Below are 27,661 nucleotides of genomic sequence, written 5' to 3'. Positions count from 1 at the left end.
AGCTTCGAGCTCCTGATACGAACAGTCACAACAGAAGAGCACTGTGTGATCAAGCTGTCTCCATCTCTTCACCCAGAGAATCCACGCACAATCTCCAGAAAACGCAAGCTCTTATTAAACAACCACAGTGTAGCATTAAAGACACTAATCTTGGGGTTGGAGAGACGGTTCAGTGGTAAGAGTACTTGCTACACCTATAGAGGTTTAATTTCTAGAATCCATGTTTGGTGGCTCACCATTCCCTGTAAGTCCAGCCCCAGAGGAGTTGCAATGGTAGCCAGCTCACAACTGCCTGTAACTCCAGCCCCAGGGATGCACCTTCCTGCACACACTTTAAAACAGTAAATCTTCAAAAAATGAAACAATAAATTCTCTCATCTTGGTTATCTATACAGGATGAATTTCTAGGGGCTAGTAAGATGGCTCAGGGGGTAAAGCACTTGTGTGTGAACAAGCCTAGTGACCTGAGCTTGATCCCTGGGAGGAAGACCTGTGTGCCACAAAGCAACTCTCTGTGTAATACGATGCTGGCTTCCGCTGCAGACTGTTATCACCTGTTACCTATTAGCTCTTCATCAGAGAAAGCCGGTAAGAGTCAAAGTTCAGCTGGGACTGGTAGCATCCTCAGGAAGACTGTTAATTCTAGCTACTTGAAGGCTGAGGCTAGATGTTCTCATATTGGAGGCTAGCCTGGGCAACAGAAGCTGAAGCTCAACTTGGCAACTCAGTGGAACTTTGTATCAAAAGAGAAAGTAAAAAGAAGGCTGGGAGATTCTCCAGCAGAATGTTTGCCACTTACTACCTGGTCAAGGGCAGCGCTATTATACTAGCCTCTGAGAGCAGCAGGGACAGCAGCACTCTGACGACCTCTCCTGGAGGTATGATGGTGGTACTGGGGACTCACTGGTGTATTCCCCCTTTATACTGGAAGCTCAGGCAGGCAGGAACCATGCCTTCCTGAGTTCATCATCCTGCTGCCTGACAGCGCCTGAGTGACAGCCGACAGTATTTCATAGCCAATGAATCATCTGAAGAATTGCATCTACCAGCCTGGCAGCACTAACTGAGGATAAAACTGGAAATATTCAATGAAGGTAAGTGTATCCCATTGCTGTCTGGTTGAGGACTTAACTACAGAGGATGCAATTCTTGAAAGAATTACTCATACTTAAGACACTAAACCTAGGAACCGCAAACACAATTAACGGAGAGCTAGCAACAGTGAGAAGACGTGATAAAACAATGGGTGCGTGCAAAGTACCCACAAATGAAGGGTGAAGAAATGTGGCTTTGAAGCAGTTTGTATTTAAAAATTCAAGGCAGTTTTTATTACCTTGCTCTAAGATGACATGTCTCAGAAAAATCTGCTTTAAGACTATACTGAATTAGGTTTGGTGAGGTGGCACTGCAGGTGTCGGGACTTGCTGCGAGCCTCATGACCGCAATCCCCACCCTGAGTCCTCTGTGGGAAAAGAACCTGCTCCCAAGAAGTTAATGTCCAACCTCCATAGGTGTGCTGTGGGACATGTGAGCACTGCATCTGTGCATGTACACACATACACACACACACACAAACACACAAATAAATCAAACATGGGTACTGTCTGCAGAGCAATTCCCTGGTAGAAAGGAGCAAATTCCAAGATTACAATAGTCAAAGTTGACTCCAAGGACAATATGAAGAAAAGAAGATCAGAAGTAAGAAATTATACATGTTCATGTACACCGAGTTGGGCACAAGTTTTAGGGAACTTAGAAAATATGGAAGGGACTATTTCACTTGCCAACCTTTGGTATTCTTTATGGAGTGTAGGAATGAAGACCTGCTTCACTAGTTCATCCTCACCCTGTCTTACCTAGGACTTCCATCCACATGGTTTCCTTGCCTGAAATGTCTCCTGGGACAGCCTGTATCTTCTACGGGCTCCTCCCACCAGGTCTCTTCAAGTCCAGTACCTTTTCGACTTCTTTCCCATGAAGAGTCTGATACATTAAAGTCAGGGTGCCAAGTGCTCCCCGAACCATACACAGGAATATGCCCATCTATGGAACACCACATTCCTTCTTGGTCTGGGGACATTTCATTTAGGAAGCTCAATTATTTGTGAACGTAGATTCTTGTGGGCCAAAGTCTGCCCCAGCTGGGTCGAGTTCATACAGGTGTACTTGGAAAGAGAGAAGATGAAGACTGGAGAGAGAGCTCAGTGGCTAAGAGCACTGGCTACTCTGGCCCAGGGCCCAGGTTCAGTTTCCAGCACCCACTTCAGGTATCTAACAACTGTCTGGAAGTACAGTTCCAAGGGATGAATACTCTCTTGTGACCTTGGAAACACACTGACACATAAACATAAATAAAATTGTAAAAGTAACAATTTTCTCTCTCCTTCCTCTCCTTTCTTTTTTAATGGAAAGGTGGGTCAGCAATTAAGAACACTGGCTGCTCTTCCAGAGTACTGGAATTCGATTCCTAGCATCTACACGGCAGCTCACAACCATCTGTAACTCCAGTTTCAGGGGATCTGATGCCTTCTTCCAGCCTCCTAAGGTACCAGGCATGCATGTAGACTAACATTTAAACACATAAAATAAAAAATAAATCTTACCAAAAAAAGAAAGAAAGAAAAGAAACTGAAGGTCCAGACGGTTGCAGAAGCAGCAGAAAGCAATGCACAGCTGCCCTGGGGGAGGGGAGTAGGAGGCCCTGGGTTTATTTTTGGCTTGGGTATCAATAGGTCTGGCATGCCTCCTGAGGTTTCTGGGAATTCAGCCTTAGCTTATATGAATTCAAAAGAAAAAGAAGGAACATAAACTCCACAAACACAGGTCTCACTATCCTTGGCTGGCAGTGGATTAAGAACAGGGGAATGGCAATGGTTTTCAACAGTGATCTCTTACTTTTATCTGTTTAAGCACACACATGGATTTTCAAAAGCTCTAAAGCGATGGTGAAATCAGGCAAACTATGGCAGTGCTGGTGGAGCACTATTGGTTTTGCTCAAAGTCTTTTAAACAGCTGGCGACATTAGCATTTCTGGGCTCTTGCTGTGATCCCCCTACCCTAGGCTGGAACAGTCCCTTAGACTTCAACCCAAAGCCAGCTTCCTGTAGACACCACCACTCACCATCCTCCTCAGGCAGCTCCTCGGGGCTGAGCTCTACCAGCTCAAAGCCATGTTTGATGCACCACTCTTGAGCCTTCTGCCGGTTTACTCCTAAAACAACACGTAAAAGCATCTAAGTAAAACTATCATAAAACACCAAGAACCTTCAACACTCTCCTTTGGCCTCAGTGTCAATGTCATTCTACAGGCATCTAGAATTAAGCTACATAAACACAATGATCTCAGCCTCAAAGGATACTGAAAACAACATAAATCTTGTAGGACTTTCACAGCGTAACAAGATGAGCTGAGGACATGGATGTACCCTGTCTTCACTAAAGGGCACATGTCAGAGACTCTTACCGTCTTCACAGACTCTATCACAGACCAGGATCATCACCTCGGGTAACCATGCCTCTGCCAGGGGAAGCCATGAGGAGACACTGTCAAGACCCGATTTCTACAGGGGCAGACACAAGCAAAAATGAAAAGACACACCGAGGAACTCAGAGAACGTAGAGGAGACAAAGAAAGCACAGGACAATGTCTGGCTGAAGGCCCCACTGGAAACAGAGCTTACCTGTGTGCTGTCAAAGTAAATGAGGAACGCCTGGACTGACGCCGCGATCTCGGCAGTGACCAGGAGCTTGCTCGGCACCACACACAGATTGACCTCTGCTGAATAGTACTTGTTGTCGATGGTCCAGGGGTAGAACCTCACGGCCTCGCTGGAAGCTGCTTCCACAACAGCATCCTCTGTTCCTAGGATATCTGAACAAACAGCACAGTGTCACCAGGGAAGGTACAAAACCAATGCACACTGGTCAATTTGTTTTGTGAGATAACCAGATTAACCTGGAGCCTCTGCTGCTTCCCTTTATACAAGGAGTCCAAAGAGCCCTGAATTTATTAGGAGATTGTTCTTCTCTAATCATCATTTAAAAAAACAATGGTGGCGTTATTTAACTAATCAGCTTTTTCTTTTTTTTTTCTTTTGCAATTTTGGGGATTAAACCCAGGACTTCTCAATACTTGTTAAGTGCTGCACCACTGGGCTATATTCCTTATCAGAAGACAAAATTTATTAGCTCTAGATTAAACAATAGCCGGTGGGATGGGGAGCACTTTGATAAATATCCAGAAAAGAGCAAAGAGAAGAGAAAGAATGAGGGTATGTTAATTTTATTACGTTAGTCCTCCATGGGAAGTAGATGACAAGAATCCCTAACTACTTTGCACTTACTGCGTGCTAAGAGGATGAGCGGATTAAGGCTAAGCCATTAATAAAATAGAGCTGTATATACTCCTTGGGCTAAATGCTTAGACATTAATTCAGTTAATGAAACAAAATAATAGATACTGATAAATGGCCCCAATTCTATTTATATCCATTCTTGTTCAGTCTTTGAACACCACCCAAATCCTTATTTGACAGAGACACCTCTGGCAAATTTAAAATCGTATCAAAACAAATTAAATGCTTCCCGTTATTTATTTATTTTTTTAAAAAAGCTCTCAGGTAGGAAATCTTCACTGCAGAAGATGAATCAGTGGGCGAACCCAGAGCTGTGGTCATGCAGCCGTGGGAACACTTTGGGTCCCAGCACCATACAGCATTTAGAAACAGAAGAGGCGACTGGAATTGTTCTCGCCCAAGCTCTCATCTCCCACAACATCCCTACCACCTTCACTTCATTCATAGGTGGACAATGAGAGGGGTCCATGTGCACAAGTGTGTGCATCTGTGCAAGCCTGTGCACATGCACAGAGGCCAGAGGAGGACATCAGGTGCTTTGTCCTATCGCTCTCTACCTTATTCCCTCGAGACAGGGTCTCTCATCAAACCTTGAGCCAAGCTGGTGTTCAGGAGGCCTGGGATTCTCCAGGGGTTCCAGGGGCACTAGCAACCACGCCTGGCACGGTTCCTCATGCTCAGCACTCCTTGTGCTTGCTCAGCAAGTGCTCTACACACCGAGGCAGCTCTCCAGCCCTTCTTGACATTTTCGCCCAAATCAGAGTCATTACTCTTAAAGGAGAAATCTGTACCCATAAAAACAGGTCCTTTACCTCTTTAAGAAACTGGCAATTCTGCTTCACTTCTATTTTCCGTTATAATCCTTTATGTAGTGTTAATACCATAGCAACCAGCTACAATGTCCCTTACAGTGCACTATGACAGCTCAGGTGGGCATGCAGCAAGAGGACAGTGAGCTATTAAAGACTTCATTTCACAACAATGTCTCATAGAGAACACAAACAAACAACTCCTAGATCCAAGTCTCCCTCACAGTCCAAGCTGACGCTCTAAGCTGAGAGTAGCCATGTTTCTCGAGCTTCCTATCACCCAGCCAACAGAACCCATTATGTCAATAGCATACACGGAAGCAGGCGACCCCCGCCAGGAGATAGTGCAAACACAGAAACAGACTTTGAAAGGGTAGGAGGAACCGACATGAAATCGGTCCTCATTCTTGGCTAATTTAAAACAATGAACTGGCTAGCTTTAAAGGAGAAGTACAGAAGGCAGCGCTGTGAAGAGGCAGAGGAGAATCAATGGGACTAAGTCCCACCACTTGCCGCTATCTTCTAAGTACCATACTTAAGAGCTGGCATCTACCTGGGGCTACACTTTTTCAATGAAAAAATACAATCAATTACATTGCAAGTACATGCTGTGACCATGACCATCTGGACTGACTATGGGGCTGCACATAAGAAGAAGCACCGGCTGGTGTACATTTAGATGGGTAAACTATGCTGCACAGACTGTATCTTAATAAGGTTTTTTAAGGTAAGCAAATAAAAACAAATGGGAGAATATTTCTTTCTGTTTTTGCTAAACTCAGATGGGAATAGAATCAAAAAGCCAGGATGTTCCTTTCTGATGTTTTGGTAGCTCCCTGGGTTCTGCTTTATTCTTCGAACTGCCCAAACAAGAACAGCCCACTCTACTTAGCAGCGCTGACTGTTTCTAGCATGTCCCATCTAGTCAGACTGCCCAGCAAAGTGGGTAAGGACTTTGTTATCACATCTGTGCCAAGGCAGAACGAGGGGAAGAAGATGAAAACCGTGTGATTCCAGCTCCTACCATCATGTCAGTGTGGAAAAGAGACTACGTGTGGAAGCAGAGCCTGAAGCTGAAGCCAGATTATGCTTCCTGCTTCCTCAAAATGCTGACACTTGCCACCTGGGCACAAATCTATGCCACTCTGGAGTATGACCACAAGACAGCACACCCTTACACCTAAAGATTCACTGTGCCCCCTAGGACCAAACAGGAACAGCAAAACAAGGGGACCATTCTGTGAAGCCATTTACAAACTGCTCATGGCATCTGAGTATCTGTGCCAAAGGTGCACCATAGTTCTTCGGGTCTGCTTTGTTTGCACGGCTCAAAACACTCTCCCTTCTTTGCCCTTCATTATACCTCATGTGGATGTCCTCAACTCCACACATGTGCAAATAACTTATCAGAGCAGCTTCGCCCTTCAACTCTCATCCATGCTGCTAGCGGCCACCTGGTGGAGCTGTAATACATAACTTTTTAAGAGACAAATGAGGTGATTGGTTGCCAGGTCTGTTATTACACACTTAGATTCACACCTTGAAATAGTTTATGTGGAGCCTTCATGTAAGACGTTAACACATCAGTCCAGGTTCAGCAGCAAATCCAATCCACCGCCACCCCCATGCAGGTACCCATGCAAGTACAAACAGCAGGCCTTATCTGAGAACCGGCTCTTCAGCAGGCAGGGAGTCTCCAGCCACTGTCAGCCCCGGGTACTTTCTCACTTAGGTGGCTTATTTTCCCTACGGCCTCAGAAGAGGTGGTGAAAAGAAAGATTAAAGAAATGTGACACAGGCTGTGTGCATCATGGTCAGAGGAGTGACCCAACACCTGTCATCCTCTGGCTGGGCTTTGCGCCATCACCTAGGAGAGTAAGCCAGTTTGGCAAGCAATCAAAGGAGAGGGAAGGCAGTAAGGTCGTGCTTCAGAACCAGTAAGAGGGGAGCCTCTTTTTGGCAGATTAGGAAGCAGAATGAAGTTCAAGGATTATTCTCCAAACACCACGCATACCATTTACACGCACGTGTGTGCATACAAACATCTGGCCTCTATATCTAGCTACTCTTGGCCCAAAACAACAAAACAAATGCATCCCAATGATGACACAGTACTGCTGTGCCTGGGCCTCCTTCAGCGGCAGAATGACAGCACTTACTACCAACACACCTAATGGCCAAATCACACTTTCCACAGCTTGAGGGACGCAACACTTGCCACCACGAATCAGGACAACCCTTCCAGAAACCAGTATTATTCTGAGAATGCTGAGTTTTCTTGAACTTCTGATCCTCCTGCCTCCACCTCCCTAGTGCTGGTTACAGGGTGTGGCGTGCATCTGGTTTATGAGGTGTTAGGGGCTGACCCCAGGGCCTAGTGCAAGCTAGAGAAGCACATCCTCAACTTGTTCTTATTCTTCTGCAAACTGAAGCTGCCTTTCTAGCCATCTCCACTCCAGCCCCAAGAGTCTCCTCTCTCCTGCTGACCCAAAGTTTCTCTTCCTTCTCTGGGAGCAGCCAGCACCAAGGAAGCAGAAGAGACCACAGGAAACTGAGCCGCCATAGCCCCGTTTCCCAGTGCTAGCAAGAGCTTGGCCAGAAGGACCTGAGTCATACTGCTTCAATAGAGACAAAATTCCTCTGTGGTTTCAAGACTGAAACGTGCAAGAAGGTGCAGGAGTGAACACAGAGGCGGCCCCCGGTGAACGCTCACTCTCCTGGGCTAGAGGGAGGCTCAGCGCCTCAGAGGACTAGCTGCTGTGAGGAGAACCCGCAGTCAGTCCCCAGCATCCACACAGTGCCTCACAGCCGCCTGGAACTCCACAGGCCCCAGGCACGAATGGAGTGCACAGATGTACAGACAGGCAGAACACCATACACATAAAAATAAAACCTATTTTCAAAAACACGCTCATTCCCCCAATCCCAACCCAGTGTTCTCTATCGGTGATTCCAGACTGCAGTTGGAGTCACAGGCAGTCCTGTAAGGAAAGCGTCTCCTCCTTCAGGATGCTCTGGGGCCTCTTTTCTTTTCCAGCCTGACCACCTGGTAAAATACGAGGTCTCAAAGTTTTCTTTTCCATTGTTGAGGCAGAAGAGAAAGCAATTAGGAAAATTACAGGAGGCAGCAGAGTCTGACGTCAGCCGAAGGGGAAGACAGCCATGATGACAGAAGAGAACCCAAGGAGATGCGGCTGGGGAAGAAGCTTGAGACCCAGAAGGGCTTCTGTCAGCCAGCAGGTAAAAGGGTGCTAGAATCCTCAACCTGCCTCTGCTGTTGCAACTGGCACAACCACAGGGCCCAAACTCGGAGAGAAATCTCTTCTGGGGGTTGCATGCTGTCCCACTACAGCACAGAAAACCACACACACGAGAGACCACGGTGCTGTGTCAAGGACCCTGGCCATTAAAACTATAGTGCTAGGGCTGTGACTGAGCAATGCCAGCAAGTTCCTATCTGTAATTCCCTGAGCAGCCATCCTGCAGCCTCCTGACACAAGCACAGGTAGCCTGTTTTGGGGCCTCGGGCAGGTGGCTGTGGGAAGTATGGAGATGCAGAGAGAGGCCTAGACTGCTAACCCAGCAGGGTAGCGTAGCTGCACTGTGCAACTGCCATTCCCTTTGCTTTCAGCACCAGCACCTCCCTGGCCACCCCTTCTCTCTGCTGGCCACACTCTAACCTCGCATCTCCACAGGCCCTCGAGCTTTTTATACCGCAGTGGAAAGTTTCAGAATTAAAGCCGAGGAAACCCAACCCAATCCTCCCGCTTTCCTTCCAGTTTACTTTCTCCAGTCATCTGGAATTGGTCATCATGGCCTCATCTTAAAATAGTTGTGCGCGCAAACGCTTGCATGTTTTCTGCTTGCCTTTAGGAGACCTCACAATACAACGGCACAAACGCTCAAGAATATAAAGAAGCTGGCAGGAAGAGGTTTGTGAGACCCAAGCAGAGCCCATCAGTCTTTAAGTTTGCATGCTGCGTGCGAAGACCACGATTACCCAGTCCAGGGAGTTTGACTCACAGCCAGCTCCTGCCCAGAGTCTTCAGAAAGAGGAAACATCTCTGAATTCCATTCCTTTAAAACATTTTATTTTTATGTTTATACTCATGTGCCTGCTCATCTGCATGTACACGTGTTCAGTGTTCTTGGAGGCCAAAAGGGGGCAGCACATCCCTTGAAACCAGAGTTACAGGCAGTTGTGAACTGCCTGGTGGTGTTGAGAACCAAACCCTGGTCCTCAGCAAGGGCAGCCAGTGCCCTTAGCAGGTCAACACCTTCTCCAGCTCCTCTTCTGTGTCATACGCTCATAGTTCTAATTCCATCCAAAGCCATGGCTCTCTACGGGGACATGATCTTGTGCCCCACAAACATGTGGATATCTGGAGACTTCCTTTTGTGGTTGTCAGAGTTGGGAAATGGCACTGGCATCTAGTGCACAGAGGACAAGAATGCTTGCTCAGCAGCATAGCCCCTAACAACAGAACTGCCGGTCCAGAATGGCAACAGTGGATGCTGAGACTCCCCAGCTTAGAGGAATGAAGCCCCAAAGGAGTGGCATAGCCCTGTTCACAAGCAAAATGAAAATCCTATAGTACTAAGTTGGCATTTTACTTTCTCACAGAACTGAAACGAGTCAACACACCCACAGGAACCTTGCACTCCAGGTACAAAGGTCTTCCCCTGCATTGGTAAACTATGTCTGCCTAATTTATTGCATGGCTTCTTTGAATATTAATAATAAAAAAGTATTTCGCAATTGAGACTAGATGCCTGAAAATAACCTCTGAGTATTTTTAGTAGGAAGACTAGATACACCTACTCCATGAGATAGTGCTCTGAATCTGCTGACAACAGGGATAACCGGGGCACAGAGTCTCGGTGTTTACGGTGGAGGGTCCCGGAAAGATGATCAGTAAATTATCTGCGGAATAAAATTAACTTACTTAAAAACAGATAAATAAAACGAGGCTACAAATCAGCGGACAGATTTCCCCCCCAAAAAACCCCAGCAGAATCCAGACAGAAGCACGCCTGTCCTACCTGCAACTATGCTGCTTACATCCAAATGACTGCACACTTTCCTCCCCTGGACACACAGACGTTGACAGACAGACAAATGACTGCACACTTTCCTCCCCTGGACACACAGACGTTGATCAAAGCCTCTGCTGGCAGAAGCAGTGGTCAGGTCTGCATGAAAAATTAAACCCGAGGCTGGTTCTTTCTGAACTTTGTAAAACACCATAAAGGCTCTTTGAGTTTTACAACTGTCCTGGGTTGCCGAGACCTGCATCAACCTTGCTTCCTGGGTAAGCTGTCTGCAGCGATCTATTTGAGGCACCTGTGCACTGGCTCCAACTTAAATACAAAGTCATGTCCAGACTGTCATTCTTGTCAGGAAAATTTCCAACAACTTTCAGACTTTAACCTTATAAAATGATTTTATATCAGATTTTTCATTGAATTCACAAATAAATTCAGTTATTGCTGGAGGAATTGCATGGGGCAAGAGGCACCGAGTTGCTAAAATCACATGACCACTGCATGCTGTCTAGAATGTTTTTACCTTCTACTGCACAAAAGCCACTAGTTAGACAAAGACATCAGAAATGAAAGTCAGTCTAGACACGCTTGCTCGGGCCTCCCAAGAGGATGAAACACTGTATCATAAATGGTCCTGTGTGACACCTAAGGCACCACAGAGGTGTCTCTCCCTACTTACGCAAAGGCAGTCCCTTGTAACCCGGGCCCTCATTAACAGTATATGACACTGAGTGTCAAGCTCCTCCCATTAAGTCAGATGTTCTGCTTCACAGACAAGGAAGCAAGCAGCAAGCACCTACAGGGACATTTTCATTTATGTATGACTGACTCGATCCACTTCCCTCAAAGGCTACAGAGATCACACACCAGGAGTATAAAGTTATTTTAAGAATTATCAAAGTTCCTGCTCTTGTGGGAAAATCTTCCACCATTTCTCCTGTCTCCACTTCGACAATGTGCAATGCCGGTTGCCAAAATGTTAAGTCATGTTTTGCAAGAACAGAAAGATGGATTAAATCTCGACTCCCTGACTTTTCTGAGTGAATGACTTCGGAGAAGCTCACCTCACGCTGCCTCGGATTCCACACTGGAGCACAGCGTGGTCTTGCTTGTAAGGCCGTTTGGCCTGAGAAGGAAGGCCTTCTCCATTTCACTCCTTCTTAAGCTAATGTCAACATCTCTTGTAATAAACACAAAAATCTCAAGTCCTAACATTAGCTGGAAAACTTAAATGTATTAAATATCACAATAAAAAACACACCAGTTTCTGCTCCCTGATATTCAGTGGGCATCACTGTTCTTAGTCTAACAACTGACTGAGTTGCTGTGGTGACAGTTTTGGGTGCTTGTGGTAGATCTCTTGTCCATCTGCGAAAGAAACTGAAGACCTGCAAACAACCTTGGTGTGGGACAATTATCTGTATTCTGTCAATTATATAGGTGGCACCACCAGACAGGCGGGTCAAAGAGAATAGGATAATTCTGGGAAGAGGAAAGCTTGGTCGGCAGACCTGGCCGAGCCACAGAAGAAGCAAGATTGACTGCCTCACTAAGAAAGGTACTGAGCCATGTGGCTAACACAGATAAGAATAATGGGCTAATATAAGTTGTAAGAGTTAATAAGAAGCCTGAGCTAATGGGCCAATTAGTTTATAATATAGACCTCTGTGTGATTTCTTTGTGACCTAAAGATTGCGGGAACCGGGCAGGACAGAAAACTCAGTCAACACATCCTCAACCAAAGACATCTCCAGAGCAGACCAAAGGCTCCCCTCAGATTGTCTCCAGAAGCTGTAGGAAAACCACGCGTTATGACTCAAGTCCCTCCCTGCTGTCACCAAACAACAGACTCCACCCTGAAACAGGAAAGTCCTCTGAGTAACACAGAAGCCCTTTCCAAGCACTGGAGACTGGTGGATGGAGAAACTCTCTCGCTCTTGCCGAGAATACTTGTTTTGCCAAGAAGCAACATCATAAGTACTCGCTGTGAGAGTCTCCAAGGCCACGTCTATCCATCAAAGAAATGAGCTTTCATGGTCCCACTGTTTTAGAAACCCGAGGACTAGGCTTCTAAATTCTAATCGCAGAAAGTTAATTTTCTCTGGGAGTGCAGCTCAGCGGCAGGGGGTAAGGTGCACATGGCCTTAGGTTCAATCTCTTGCACTACGTGGGGGAGGAACACATTTTCTCGTCAATAGTTAGGTGTTCTTGTCGTCGGATCATCTTTTTGCACACTGTGAAGATATGCCTTTGCCAAGGCGCCTTTTCATTGGTTTTTAATAAAAGAGCTGAATGGCCAAAAGGTAGGCTGGAGAGGATAGGCAGGATTTCCAGGGGGGAGAACAAGAAAAGGAGTCTAGGCACAGGGGTTTTGCCAGCAGGTCAGACATGCCATGCTGAGGAGAGGTAACCAAGTCACATGGCAGAATGTAGATTTTAAAAAATTGGTTAGTAAGTTATAAGGGCTAATTAGAAACAAGCCTAAGCTAAAGGTCAAGCTTTCGTAATTAATAATAAATCTCCATATCGTTGTTTGGATGATCCAAAGACAGTCTGACAAGAAAGCTCAAAATAAGGCTTGATTCTTAAAAATAAATAAATAAAAAGTGAAAGTACTCTTGGGTTAAGAATGGCAGAGTTGCAGGATGTGGTTGTGCACGCCCTTGATGCCAGCACGCAGGGGGCAGAGGCAGGCATAGTTTTAGGATAGCCTCGCCTAGATAGTGAGTTCCAGGCCAGCCATGTCTCGAAAAAGGAAAACCCGGAATCAAGTTAAGAAGCACTGAACGACCAAAGGCTGTAACACAGACGCCTCCATCTAGATGGGACATCAGAGGAACTTGGTGATATTAATCCTCCACAGGAAGAGTGGCTAACAGATATGTCTCTTTAAATGTAATGAATTGAGAAAACAAAAACCCAGACATTGTTAAAGACTTAGATATAGATGGTCTTTCATTGTATACTTAACACATCACACACACTTCCTTTGTTAAAGCTCTGTTTTAATGCAATATGCATTCTCTGGGCAGATTTTTCCCCCTTTCCATTCATAATTACGTCTTCAACCATCCCAGACAGCAACAAAAGCATGTTTAAACGAGTTTGTAAGTATCAGTCCTCTCGCCACCGTAAGTAACTCTGATTTCTGTGGAATAACAAACATTTCGACTCTCCCTTCCTCTGGCTAAGACTTGACCAAGAACACACAGGGCAGCAGTTACTGCCTGAGCACTTTGGGCAAACCAAACCTTGTATTTCTGCATTAGTTTATCATAAAATGGATATTACCAATACTATTGCAATTACAATAACTAAAGTAAATTATAGTTTTTGAAAACACTGTTGAGGGTGCCTGGAGAGAAGGTTCAATACTTAGAGCACTTTCCGCTTTTCCAGAGGACTTGAATTCAATTCCCAGACCCTACATGGTAGCTCTCAACTGCCTGTGACTGCAGCTTCAAAGGCTCCGACATCCAACAAACACCCTATTCTGGCTTCCTCGGCACTGCATACATGTGTGCACGTGCACACACGCACGCACACACACACACACACACATCTATTAAAAACACACTAGGAAGAGTTCTACATACACATTAAAAAACTATTCAAAGATCTCTCGATTTCTGCATGACACTAGTTGAAAGAATTTATCTCCAGATGTTCTGGAGACTTGTCTAGATGTAGACATGAAGTGCCCTATAGTTGCTGGGTTGGCATCACACATTTAAAACCAAACCACTCTCCAGGGATTCTTCTATGTTCTTTCTGTAGGAATAAGATGTTAGCTCCTTACATTTTACCGTTTTCGCAGGTAAAGTACACATTTTGACCGCATTCCTCTTGAGGGTAGGAACAGTAGCTTAATTCATGACTTTTGAGGCAGTAAGCAGAACAGACACTAGCTCCATGTTTGATACACATTTACCAGACCACACCTTTCCCAAATAAAAGTATTAGCTTCACAAAACATAATCCAGGCAGAAGGAACTCTGGCCTAAAGCACGGACAGTTGCTCTCGGGGCTACACCTTGTATAAGCTCCTCAAGTGTATTGAGTTTTGGCTTCCTGCTAATGGTCTACACTGTGGGACTGGTGAGATAGCTCGGCAGGAAAAGGCACCTGCAGACAGGCCAAGATCCTGAGCTCCAAATCAGGGAGCAGGAAAAGGCACCTGCAGACAGGCCCAACAACCTGAGCTCCAAATCAGGGAGCAGGAAAAGGCACCTGCAGACAGGACCAACAACCTGAGCTCCAAATCAGGGAGCAGGAAAAGGTGCTGCAGACAGGCCCAATGACATTAGCTCCTTCTCAGGCAGTCACACGATGGAAAGAGAGAGCTAACTCCCACAAGTTGTCTTCTGACCCTCATATGTATACCACCCACAAATAAATAAAATTAAAAATTACTAAAAGTCTACAGTAAAACAAAAGGCCTCCTTTAGTTAAGTACGTATCTACGGTACTGCAAATAAAACTTTGCAAAGTTTATTCAGGTACTTTATCTACAGTCAAGGCCTACTAATTCTTAAAGGGAATTTCTAACAAACTTGGTACTTGATTACAAAATAATTTCCAGGCCGGGCGGTGGTGGCGCATGCCTTTAATCCCAGCACTCGGGAGGCAGAGGCAGGCGGATCTCTGTGAGTTCGAGGCCAGCCTGGTCTACAAGAGCTAGTTCCAGGACAGGAACCAAAAAGCTACGGAGAAACCCTGTCTCGAAAAAAAAAATAATAATTTCCATTATTGGTCAAGAGCAGTAAAACAGAACAGATACAGAGACTGACGACAAGAGGCAGGATTCCTCTTCCAAACCAAGGAAACCTTCTCCTCAAAGCACACCAAATTCAACCCTAAACTTGTGTCCTAGCCAGAGCAAAGGCATTGGTTCATCGTGGTAACCTCCATCTTCTATTCCTAAATCAAGTTCATCCCCTGACTAATGTAACTCAGTCTTTAATGCGGTAAAACAGCAAATGAATGCTATGCAAATACTTCATCCCACTGCTATGTGTGGCCTCTTGCTTCTTCCAAGAAGCGGCTAGGAGACTGCAAAAAGCAATGTCGTGGAGGAACCCGACCAACAGCCCTCTTCTGCTTCTCTTATTCAAATAATCTGTTGGCCGTTCTGCTCTTGCCTTCTTAACTAGCAGAGCACTAATGAGTGGCACTTAATTTTAACAAGAATTGGAGCTACCTAAGACGCTTTGCATTCAGAGCAAACTGAGCTATTTCACAGTATTTTACCCCCAACAATGCTTAAAGTCTCTCTATAGAAGAACAGCGGAAGAATGTCACCATTTGCCAGCTCCTGGTGATTAGCTCCTTCGAGGCACTGACCATGTTTGCCAATTCTGATCTTTGATGGGCAGGACAGGGCCAGGCATGGTGCTGCCCACCTGTGAACCCAACACTAGGGTTGCAGGTTCAGGGTCAGCCTAGGAGACAGAGCAAGACCTTGTTGTGGGGTGAGAGGGAGACAGAGTACCAAAGCTATTGGAATACATAATATGCCTGAGCTTGGCTTTAAAAGAACACACATCCATCACTATCGGGAATCCAAATGCATATAAATCTTGTAGAAAATCATATACACTTGTAGACACCTTGAGAAAACTCTGGTATATTCACTCTACGATGTACAACAGAAAGTAATTTTTTGTTTTGTTTTTGTTTTTTCAAGACCGGGTTTCTCTGTAGCTTTGAAGTCTGTCCTGGAACTAGACCAGGCTGGCCCCGAAATCATAGAGATCCGCCTGCCTCTGCCTCCTGAGTGCTGGGATTAAAGGCGTGCGCCACCACTGGGCAGGGGATGAGAATATGACTCAGTAGTAAGGCAGTTGCTTACCATGTGCAAGCCCCCCCCCACACACCACGCACACACACCCCAGACTAAAAACTACATAGGAAGTAGAAGTATATATTCACAGTAATTACAAAATGCAGAAAGAATTCAGGGCCCAAGGGAGACTGCAAAGACCACCACCAAAATGTTGGCTAACATTCTTTCCTCCGTATGCTAACTTAACTTACAGAGAATATGAACTTGTTTTAAGAAGAAACAACATAAGGGGAAAGGATGGGCGACCTGGCGGGAGGGAAAGAGGAGAATCACTTGAAGGAAGTGAAGGAAAGGCAGGGAGTTTGGTTACCATTTACTAGGTGCTGTTGACTAGGCTTTCACCCTAGTAAGGAACTTTCTACGTGTTCACAATAAGCAAATTACAGAATACCTGCGCTGGAAGGGCAGCTTGCCTAATTTCGTCAACAGGTGTAAAAAATAATTATAAACGGCTAATGCTTTACAGGTTAGAACACATTTGCAAGCCAACATCAGCTAGCTCTTGAAACACCTGTCCATACGCCCCCTTCACAGACCAGCAAACCCTGGGCTAAACAGACGATCTGCTTCTATAGTGATGCCAGCCCCTCAGCCAGTGTTTGCACGTGCTAGCCTCTGGTGAAACAATCCTCTAAGAACTGTCCTCATCCCATAGACAGTCATATCTCTCTCCATCCATCCATCTCTGAGTCAAGAATATCTATCTACCTATATCTATTTGAGTCAAGAATGCCCACAGCACTCACCAAAAAGAGAATAAGAGTTTATTCTGGAGCCAAACATGAGTGATCAGGAACAGGGAACAGGAATTGGGGTTGCCTCAAAAACCACGTTCTAACATGGTAACAATCTCTCGATGTTTTTATAGTAATAACAATAAAAAGTCACATATCTGGGTCTTTTAAAAATACATCGGCGGGAACATCAGGTAGGTGGGTTACTGTAAATAGGGAAGCCTCTGCTGCAGGCCTCAGATACTATCTGATAACATTCTTAGCCTTTGGATTGGTGGAAGCTATGGGTCTGTTTGCTTATTTCCAAAAGTACTGATAAATGGCCATTAAGCGGCCTAAAGCCAGTCCAAGAGCTACTGTTAGTAAAATTCTAGTTCTCTGCAAGCACAGGAGTTCTGGTTAGGCAATTCCTGGCAGGACATTTAGCATGACCACCCCACCCCCAGCACTTCAGTTACAGGGGCATCACCCCCAAACCACAACACCAAAACTCCAGCGCCTTACATTCGCTTAAGGGCACAATTTCCAGGGCCTTGAGTATCATGTTAGGGGTCGCTCGCCAAGGTCAGAGACTGGCCTCACTTTACACAGGAAGAGGGTTAAGCGTCAGGCGCAGACACCTGCGGAGGAGCGGGAGCCCGGGCCCAGCGCTGGCAAGGCCAGAGAAAGACCGCGGCCCTAGGCCCGTCGCTCCGAGCTCGGCCTTGCAGCCCGGCCCCGACGCCCAGTTACTCACGTTGCACCAGCCGGTCCCCGGTGAAGGTGGCGGAGCAGCTGGTGACCAGAGCGCAGGGGACACCCGCAGCCATCGCTGCCGCAGACCGGGTTCCGCGCCGGCGCCGCTTCCGCCTTGGACCGCACCACTGCGGCCGGCGCGCCGGGGAGACGCTCGGGGAACGCGCTCTGGGCGGGGCCGTGCCTTGAGCGCGCACATCCCCCTTCCGCTTCTCCAGTGGAGCGCGCCGGCCCGCGCTGCGTTGCCATGGGGACGGGCGTCCTCCCGCCTCGGAGAAGGCTCTGGAGGCCGCACCTCCGGGGACGGGTATCCTCAACCCGGCCCAGCCATGGCGCAGGCTGAGGAGGGCCACGACCCCATCGGATCCATCCTAATCCAGGTGGGAAACCGGCCAAACTGTCGGCCGCTCAGACCTCCCTGTGAGTCCCAAAACCTGTGTTCCCCAAGCACCATTAACACTCTGCCTCACAGAAGGAAACAGCTACCCTTTAGCGCTTTCTCTTCTGGGGATGAGCGCTAAGGAAGTGCTCTGCCACTAGGCTGCATGCCAGCCCTCCTTTTACTTTGAGACCGGGTGGTCATTAAATCAGGCTGTGTTTAAACGCACTGGCAGTTCAGGCAGGCCTCGAACTTGTGACCCTCCTCAGTAGCTGGGATTATAACTCTGCATTACAGTCAGGGCACCATTTAAAAATATATAACAAAATGTTTAAAGTCCATGGCTTGGTATGACAGAGTAGAGACAGATTCATTAAGAGGAGGTAAGGAATTCGAAGAGAAAGAAAAATATGGGACCCGTGCTTCTTAACCTGAAATATTCACTGCTTGCCTGGGAATACACACTAAACATATATTGAGGATAACTTGAACTACAAATCAGCATAGAATTGTGGCACAAATGAAAACTTGGCAAAATATATAATCTAGGGAGAAAGCTATTAAAGTCTTGACGTCTTCAGTATAATTCAGCTTGTGATAGTTAAACAGATTTTTCTGAAATAGCTAAGGTATTTTGGTTTTTTTCCAAGTTTAGATATGGTCACTTTAAGATGTGTCTTCACAAACCATAACTTCTAACTCATAGTTAGCTCCTTTGGACCAAGGCTGAAAATAATTTCCTGGAAGGTCAGTCACTTCTAGGAGAAACAGAGCCCTAAACTCACCAGTTTCCTAGACTTCCCTGACAAGAATTGGACCTAAAATCTTACCTTATATTGTTGACTGAGGTTTCTGTCTTGCCCAGTTCCCACAGTTGTTAGGTCCCAAAGAATCACACAGAAGTCTACATTAGTTTTAAGCTGATTGGCCTGCTTGCTCAGGCTTCTTTTAACTCTTATAATTCATATTAGCCCATTATTCTTGTCTAAACTAGCCACATGGCTCAGTACCTTTTTCAGTGAGGCAGTCACATCTTGTTTCTTCTCTGCTCGGGTCAGGACTGCAGAGGAATGGGCATCCTCCTTCCCACAATTCTCCTGTTCTCATTGACCTGCCTCTACTTCCTGTCTGCTTATCCTGCCTATACTTCCTGCCTGACTACTGGCCAGTTAGCGTTTATTTAAAATATAGTTGACAGAATACAAACCATTCTCCCACACCATTGTATTATTCTCAGCAGTTTACCCTGTGATGAGTTTAGCTGAACTGGAACACCAGAGGGGACAGACTCCAACTAATGCCCTCACTCTGACACCAACTTCAAGGTTAAGAATCTCCAGGGCAAGCCTCATATCAGACAAGCTGGCTATGACCCTGTGGATACCGCAACACCCTCACATTTATTGTTTGTGAGCAAAACTCTTGGAACTGAGAGACGTGCTACGCTTGTGATTGATATCTGTCATAGCGAAAAGACGGATTAAAATTAGCCAAGGAGAGCGGTACATAGGGCACGCTCCAGGGGCCATCCCACAAGAGTCAGTGGCATCATCACCTCCTTCTGGGCACAATAAGTGGCCAACTGGAGACATTTACCTGCTCTTTTTCTACCCAGACTTGGAACGCAGCTCAATCTCACACTTTGTGCAGATTCCGATTCCTCCAGACATCACAGCTGACACAGGGTGCCTCAAAAACCCCACTGGGAACTCTGTATTTGTTATTAAACTGCTTGTAGCTAAAGCATCCAGATGCTTCTGTCAGGCAGGACATTCCAGGGGCTTAGAGATCTTCTCTCAGTAGCCAAGGGTGAAGGCCAGACCTCTCTTTGGGTATAGTTAGTCTTTCTTTACACAGAGCCCCCTTTTCATTGACACTAAACAACCAGAACAGTAGTGAAGACTTCCCCAACCCTAGGATCAGCCAGTTCTTCCCCACAGGGACCAGACTACAGGAGCGGGCAGTTTCCTGTGTCTCCAAACCTGGAACATGGCAGAGAGAGAGAGAGAGGGAGGGAGGGAGGGAGGGAGGGAGGGAGGGAGGGAGGGAGGGAGGGAGGGAGAACACACTCTGGGGCTCAGTTTCACACTTCCCCATAGATTGTTTCCACCACTTCTCTTATGGTCTGGAATCGTATAGAATGGTATATTAAAAACCTTTCTTCTTTGCAGTGAAATCCAGATAAGGTTGTAAAGTTGTTTGGCTAACCTAAGATATACAACAGTGAAAGTCAACTTTTGACATTGGATTGTAAAACTGTAATGGAAAGGTGCACCATAGTCATCTCTACATTAACAGGCATCCTGCTTTGTGTAGGAGGGTGTTGCAATGAATTGTTTATGTGCAGATATGAACACAACATGTTCTTCTCCCAGATAAGGTATTGTGGTGCTTTGAAAGAAAATGGCTCCCAAAAGGAGGGGCACTTTTAGGAGGTGTAGCCTTGTTGGAGGAATTGTGTCACTGTGGAGGCGGGCTTGGAGGTCTTATATATGCTCAAGCCATCCCCAGTGAGACAGTTCACTTCCTGTTGCCTTTGGATCCAAATGTAGACTTTCAGCTCTGCTACCATGTCAGCCTGCATGATGCCTTGCTTCCTGCCACGACGATATTGGACTAAACATCTGAACTGTAAGCCACCCCAATTAAATGCTTTCCTTTATAAGAGTGGTCATGTCACGGTCATGGTGTCTCTTTACAGCAATAAAACCCTAACTAAGACAGACACCAAAGCAATGATTCTACCCAAATGTAGCTTGGTGAAAAACAAGTTTTACTGGGATGACTTCCAAGAGTGTAGGTGACCCCCAAACATCCGAACCACCCAAATCTCACCCCAGCACAAAGAGCTTCTTTCAAGCTGCACACACGGAGCCCTGCTTTAGCTAACCTTCTGCCCTGTATAGACCTCACTTCTGGAGACCATGAGGTCACATGCCACATGGGAAGGTCCGGGGTGTAAGAAGGAGCGACTGGAATCTCAGTTGAATGGCCTCCCCACCTCCACTTTCTATAAGGGAATATTAAAGGGCCAGGCCTGAGGGATACTCGTCAAGAGTCATAGTTGCCCCGCCCTGAGGAAGGTGCTGATAATGGTTGGAGTGCTTGGAGAAGACATTTCCACAGCAGAAGCTCTCTCCACACACTGAGTGGAGAGCTCTGTGACGGCAGAGCGCCTACTAACTGCCATTCTATCTACTGGAGCTGATCTCTGTGTAGGTTAGAGTCTCTACGTAGAATCTGCACGATGAGACAGAATGGAAGGCCCCTACTTCCCAGTGAGCCTGGAGTTCTGGGACAAGCAGCACTGCTCGGTGCCCACATGGATTACACTTCAGCCTGGGCCTTCGATTATTTCCTTCAAACAGCCTACCAGTAAGCCAGTGTTAAGGAGAAGGAGCACTTGGATAGGAGCCAGAACACTCAGGCCTGACTGTGCTCTGATAGCTACACACGCAAATATCTTTGAGCTGGTCAGTTCCTCTGTAGGCTTCACTGCCGTTTCTACAGAATATGTTGTTTGGATTGGATCTGCATCTGACTCTAAATTTATATACTTTCCCCCCACATTCCATGGTTTCTTTTTTACTTTTAAAAGTAGAGTTCCTTTACTTTTAATCTAGGTAAAAAGGTTGTTTCCATTAAGTGTGTATATATGTATGTGTTATTGACTGCCAAGAACAGATATTTTAAATCTCCACTTGTCCCAGTCAGGTTCGTTAAGCCACTATTCTTTAGACCACCATTTCTCAACTGAGATTTTAGAAGGGCGTATTCCCAGGCCCCACCCTATACCTACTGAATCAGAAACTCTGAGGCCAGAGCCCAGGAATTTGTATTCACAGACCTTTCAGAGAATTCAGAAGCATCCAAATCTGACAGCCATTATTTTCAATTGTATTGCAAAACATAAAATCTAAGATAATTACAAAGAAAAATCACAGCAACCAAGCAAATATAGCATTTATCAGGTATCTCATACCATTCTAAGTGCTTGCTGCATATATTTTAATTTGACCTTGCAACAAGGCTAGTACTATTAATCCATGTCTTGGAAACTAAGTAAAGATAAATATTGCAGTTAGGCCCATATATACAGAAAATGCCAACATGGTTCTCCAGCCTTCCATCCCATTGTCCCTGAATAAACAGGACTGTTACCCATGTCTCCTTTTGTTACTGAACATTTAAATCCTTCCTTTTCCATTCCAGTGTATTAAAATAACTATAACAGCAACCAATTCCTAATGATCTAATTCTGTTTCAAGTGGGCATGGAATATAAAGCCATTATTAATTTTAAGATTATTTCAAATGTTGCAACTTTATAATGTTCAACCTCAATTTTAATTTTGAATCAAAGTAGAGAAGAATTACTATCAAAGAAAAGCATGCGATACCTATGAACAGCCTGAAAGCAGTGCCCTCAAATCACCTCCTTAATTAGAATTTTCAGAACTTAGACTGTGTCATCTAATAAGTTTTCCTGTGGGTTTGTGACATTTTTCATCCCATCTATAAATGTTTGCAGTGCGGTCTGTTAGAAGCCTTTACTTTCTCAGAGACTCCCTGACACCGGGCCAGGTAACATGACTAAGTTGATATAGTCATGAGCCATGAGCATCAAAGGGTTCAAGAAACATCCCCTTTACTGGATTGGCGTCAGACTTGAACTAAAGCACAGGCTGATTTCACACCACAGGGCTTTCTGTAGCATTTAAAAGAGCAAGCCAAGCTTCCGTATGCTCCATGGTGAGTGCACACAGTGAGGGCAGCAGGTAGAGGGTAAGGGATGGTGACAGTATTCCTTTATTCTGCAGAGAGGCCTGCTAGGCACCCTTCTGCTAACTATTCCTTCACCAACAGTCCATGACTCTCTTAAGTTTATGTGTGTATATATAGAATGCATGAAAAGATGATATGATCTATGTTAGAAACTAGACATTCATTTGTAAAACTGTATAGTTTGATTTTTACAGAAGGATTCTATGATAATCAAATTCTCAGAAAGTAAAAACAAGCAATTAGGGCTGAACTTATTAGTAGCCTTGAAAGACCAGCTCTCAAGGCTACTCCAAGGATTTGAAGAAAAACTCCACGGCATAGCAAAACTGATCCTAAGATTTTTCTATCTGAGGGATATGGAATAAATTCACTCACATGCTGTTCTGGTCATGCTCTTTATTTTCCTGTCCTCTAATTTCTTGTAAGTTCTAATTCTTTCTAGTTCTCCTTTGTTTCAATTCTCTCTTGCTTCTTTGTTCACCTAGCTTAAATACACTTTTTACAGGAGGCTTAAGGCAATAAGAAAAAAAATTCAAGAGTTACATCTCATCGGTCATAGCACATTCCTTGGGTAAATGATAAAAACAGAGCCATTTACCATGGCAACACAAAATTTCAAGGTTTCTGGTGTAAGACTGATCAGAGGCCAGGGGCACTGTTGAAGGAGCTGTGGGCTGTGTTCCTGCCGCCCCAGCTCCCGGTCGCATGGCTAGCTTATGCCCCAAAATAATGACACACAAACTGTATTCTTTTAAACACTGCTTGGCCCATTTCTATTCATGTGTGTAGCACCCCAAGGAGCACTTACCGGGAAGATTCTAGCCTACATCCATCCTGGGTTGGAGCTTTATAGCGTCTGCCGGGGAGAGGGGAGCATGGCATCTGCTCCAGAGAGCAGAGCTGTCGAGTCTGAGCTCACTTCCTCTTCCTCCCAGCATTCTATTCTGTTTACTCCACCTATCTAAATTCTGCCCTATCAGATGGGCCAAGGCAGTTTCTTTATTAGCCAATGACCTTCCTCCATCAGGGCACAGTGCCCAATGAAACAAGCTGAAAGACATAGGTTTTTATTAGCCAGACTTGGCAAGCAAGGAATTAGCATGTTTTTCTAGGTTGCTTCATGTTAATAACCTTGGTTAGACATCTGCAACTCTGACATTGTGCATATCTGTAAAGTTTTTAACTTATCCATTTACAGAAACATTTAGTCTAGTTTGAACATACTCTGAGGTGAAAATAAGCTAATTGGGTGCAGTTTGTCTCAGACTGGGGAGAAATTGTTGTTTTCTTGTGTTAGTCTGAGTAAAAGGAACAAAGCAGGCTTTTAAGTATCTTACAGTCCTCGTGGGACAATAGACCTAGTTATGAAGCATATCCTAGTATATTTTCTATATATCAAAATTATACAGATTAATGATAAGTCATTTTCCTGACCTCCCACAGATATATGTACCCATAAGATTGAGATGTGATCATGAGATTACATATACACATCACATGAGATTACACACTATAATGCAGGTGTTGGAGAGACATCATAGCTGCTTTTGTATATGTGAAATTACAGACAGGAGCAATAGTTTCCAGAGTCAGTGGTTCCACCTGCCTTTTCCAGATGGGATTCTCCTCCATCAGAGAATCATTCCTCTGGTGGGTTGACATCTGAACACTAGTTGTCACTTGCTGCAACTCCCACAGCTTCTGAAATGATCTAACATTTAACATACACAGAGACTGTTTTCTATGAGTGGGACAGATTAGTGTTAGACACTGTTACAGGTAGCTTCCATTGTCAACTTTACAGAGCCCAGAAGTATTCGTGGAGTCTCACTTAAGGGACTGCCCCATCAGATTGCCCTGTAGGCAAGTCTGGGGTATTTTTGGATTTCTGATTTATGTCAGAGAGCCCAGCCTACTGTGTATGGTGCCACCCCTGTGCAGATGGTCCTGTGCTGTGTAAGGAGGCAGGCTGAGTATGAACCAGGGAGAACAAGACAGAAAACAGAGTTCTTCCATGGCTTCTGTTTCAAGTTCCTGCCCTGCTGGAGTTCCTGCCCCAGCATCCCTCAGAGATGGACTGTAAGCTGTAAAATGAAACACACCATCTCCTCCTCACATTGCTTTTTTGTTCATCACAACAGAAAGCAAAGTAGGTCAGTGATGCTTTGAGAATAGATCTGAAGTCCTTAGGAACAAATTCAAACACAAGTCATACTGTTGTAATCAAACTATCTGGGTGACTTGTTAGGAAAGCTCAATGTTTGTATTTTCCAGAACAGTTCCACTTGTCAATATTTTGTCCCATTGTCAGATTTGGGAACCAGAGAACTGCATCTTCATGGAGTTCAAGTTGGCAACATTTTATTAACTATAACTTCCTTTGCTTTAGGGCCTATAATTTAGATATTCTTACTATTTTAGCTGAATCTTTCCTCAGCTAGTCGTTAGTGAAGTAGAGTAAGGAAGGTCATATAGCCAGCATGTGGGAGAGCTGGGCCCTGCTGGGAGCTCTGGGCTATTGCATGGAGTCCTAAAAACCATGCTAGACAAGTATTAGGCCTCAGTCTGTAAAGAAAGTCAAGTACAAACATGTAAAGTAATTTGATATAAGTGTTGTTGATTTTTAAGTAGGTCATGTGTGTAGATGTACATGTGTGTCCTTGTATCTGTATATTTAACACACTGTTCCTGCAAGGAAGGACACCTGTTTTTTCCATCAAAACCACCTTTTTAATAAGTTTTGGAGAGGATGTCACAGAAGTCCAACAGTTATGTCTTAACACATTGCTCAGAAACAATGACACTAAACTGACAGTTTGATGTTTTCACTAGATTTTTCATCAGTCCCTGTGTATGACTTATAATACACACATGTAATACGAAAATGAACAAGATCAAAAGTAACTCCAAGAGATAAGCACGAGTCAGCCAATGTGTGTGCTGAGTAGAAGTGAACAAGAAGAATTTATATTGCAAATGACTGTGTGGTTTCTGGTCTCATGGGTCTTTCAGGGCTGACAGCAAATCTTTGCTGCATTAGGCCTTTCAAGAAGTCCCCAGACTGTCAAAACAATAATAGTTTCTAGTAGAAACTGTATGGCAAGTAATGTTTTTGATGTTCATAGAGGTAATGGGTGACCTGTAAAATTTCAATATGGCAGATTGGACATAACTGAAGAAAGAACAGAAACAGAATTGAACCCCATTTCCTGCTGGGTCGGGCGCAATGTTTCCCACAGTGCTCATCTCTAGTGCAGTCATACAGACAGGTACTTCTTAAGAGGGAGGACAAAATAACCTAAGAGAGAGAGAGAGGAGCGAGCAACCTCACTCAGCAACACTGTCGAGTATCAGCTCATCACATGAAATGAGCTTGCTAGGGTTTTCAATCCAGGGAGAGGGCTCCACACCCTCCTCTGTGTCTCACCTGCACAAAACATGTTTCAGATCATTTCTGATTCCATTCTGAAGCAGTTGCTGTGAATTCCCTGTTTTCTAGGTGAGAACTTTCCCAAGTTCAGGCAGGATTCCAGTTCACATGCGTCTGGCAAGAAAGTCTGCATTGCTTCCTTTTGTGCCATTACCTCACTTTTACTTACTAATTTCAAAAAGTAGGGAAATGATTCTAGTCTGGAAAAAACAAAAACAAAACAAAATAACCCCAAAACCCATGGAGGTGCTAAAATTTTGGATAATAGAGTTAGTGCAAGGAGCTCTGTGCAGCTGCCATTTATGGAGTTCCTCTGGACTGGGCCTGCTGCATATTCTCTCACAGCTCTAGGAAGCAGTGTTATTGTCCATACAAGGGGCAGATGGAGGAAAACTAAGACCTTTGGTTCCTTGGTGAATAATGCAAGTTTTCCTCCCTCACACGATTGAAAGACATCATTATAGAAAGACTCATGGAGCTGCAAATATTGGGGGGGGGGAGTTCACTCCTAGGAGGAAGCACAGTGTAAGGGTCCCAAAGGCTCTCCCCTTGAACTGCCCCTTACATAGTACATGTTTTCAAGCAGTAAATGGTAGATCAGGTCACAAAAACAAAACAAACAAACAAACAAACAAACAAACAAACCCAACAACCCATGCCTCTTCATCATTGGTCCCCACAGGCAAACAGTGAGTGTGTTCAGGTGTCAATCTGTGTGCCCTGCAGGTTCTATGTGACAATCCGAGCAGAGTACAAGTAATAAGATGTCTGCCAGACTTGGATGTGCATCAGTGAAAAGATGCAAATTCTGCCCCTTGAATATGGCACTGGGTTCCGTGGGAACATCCCCAAGTAAATAATAACACAGGCTGGACCAATGTGCAAGTCCAGTTATTCTCCCAGAGCACTGGTAGACTTTTCAAAATGCCTTTAGCGACCCAGTCTGCAGATTGCTCTTGGTGTGACTGTTGCTGAAACAGGTGTCTCGAGTTGTGAATTAGCATAACAAAATGGTTTCCTTGTGGCAGCAGCCCATGAAATAATCGGTGCCATCTGCATTTATCTGAAGTTTGGTTTCTAATATGCACACAGAGAGTCAGCTGCTTCCTTGTGTCATGATGCCGATTTGATCCCGAGGGTGCCTGATGGAAACATGTTCACCATTTCCAAGGAAAACACACATCAGCAGGGCAAGCTAAAGCAATGGCATAGATTGCTTTTCTCCTCCCCGCCCCTGTGGATTATTTCTGTTTCTCACTAAGCAAAACAAAACTCAAATGCGCACATAAAAAACTGCTTCCTTGGAGCAGTGTGTGTGGCAGAGTCTGCCGGGACAGAAAGCCACCAGGCCCTGTGAACACATCTGTTGTGTTCTTGAATCACCTCTGCTAGAGCCTCACTTCGGCTGAAAGTTCCCTGTTTTCTTACCTTAACCCGTAACCCGTATGTAGCAACCCATATGTAGCAACCAGAGCCTGCCGCAGACTTACGTCTCTGGCCCTTCTACTTTACCACCTGGGAGAGAGCAGGAGTCATCCAGGCT

At 45.2% G+C, this 27,661-nt stretch overlaps 1 protein-coding gene across 2 annotated transcripts in view; it reads right to left on the bottom strand.

The window, feature by feature from the left end:
• Aagab (alpha and gamma adaptin binding protein) overlaps positions 1-17,677 on the bottom strand; it is a 39,764-nt gene extending 22,087 nt beyond the window's left edge. For both annotated transcript variants that reach the window (XM_057768533.1, XM_057768534.1), the window contains exons 1-4: positions 17,527-17,677; positions 3,682-3,872; positions 3,465-3,561; positions 3,123-3,212 (exon numbers count right to left, since the gene is read on the bottom strand). In XM_057768533.1, coding sequence (XP_057624516.1) covers positions 3,123-3,212; positions 3,465-3,561; positions 3,682-3,872; positions 17,527-17,599 — 451 coding nt within the window. In that variant the 5' untranslated portion in view covers positions 17,600-17,677. The remainder of the gene's footprint in view (positions 1-3,122; positions 3,213-3,464; positions 3,562-3,681; positions 3,873-17,526) is intronic.
• Positions 17,678-27,661: the final 9,984 nt, after the last annotated feature.

The sequence above is a fragment of the Chionomys nivalis genome, chromosome 4 (genome assembly GCF_950005125.1).
Source record: "Chionomys nivalis chromosome 4, mChiNiv1.1, whole genome shotgun sequence".
In the NCBI taxonomy this organism is placed as follows: Eukaryota; Metazoa; Chordata; class Mammalia; order Rodentia; family Cricetidae; genus Chionomys; species Chionomys nivalis.
Note: the sequence above shows the minus strand (reverse complement) of the source record. Positions and strands in the feature narration are given on the sequence as shown.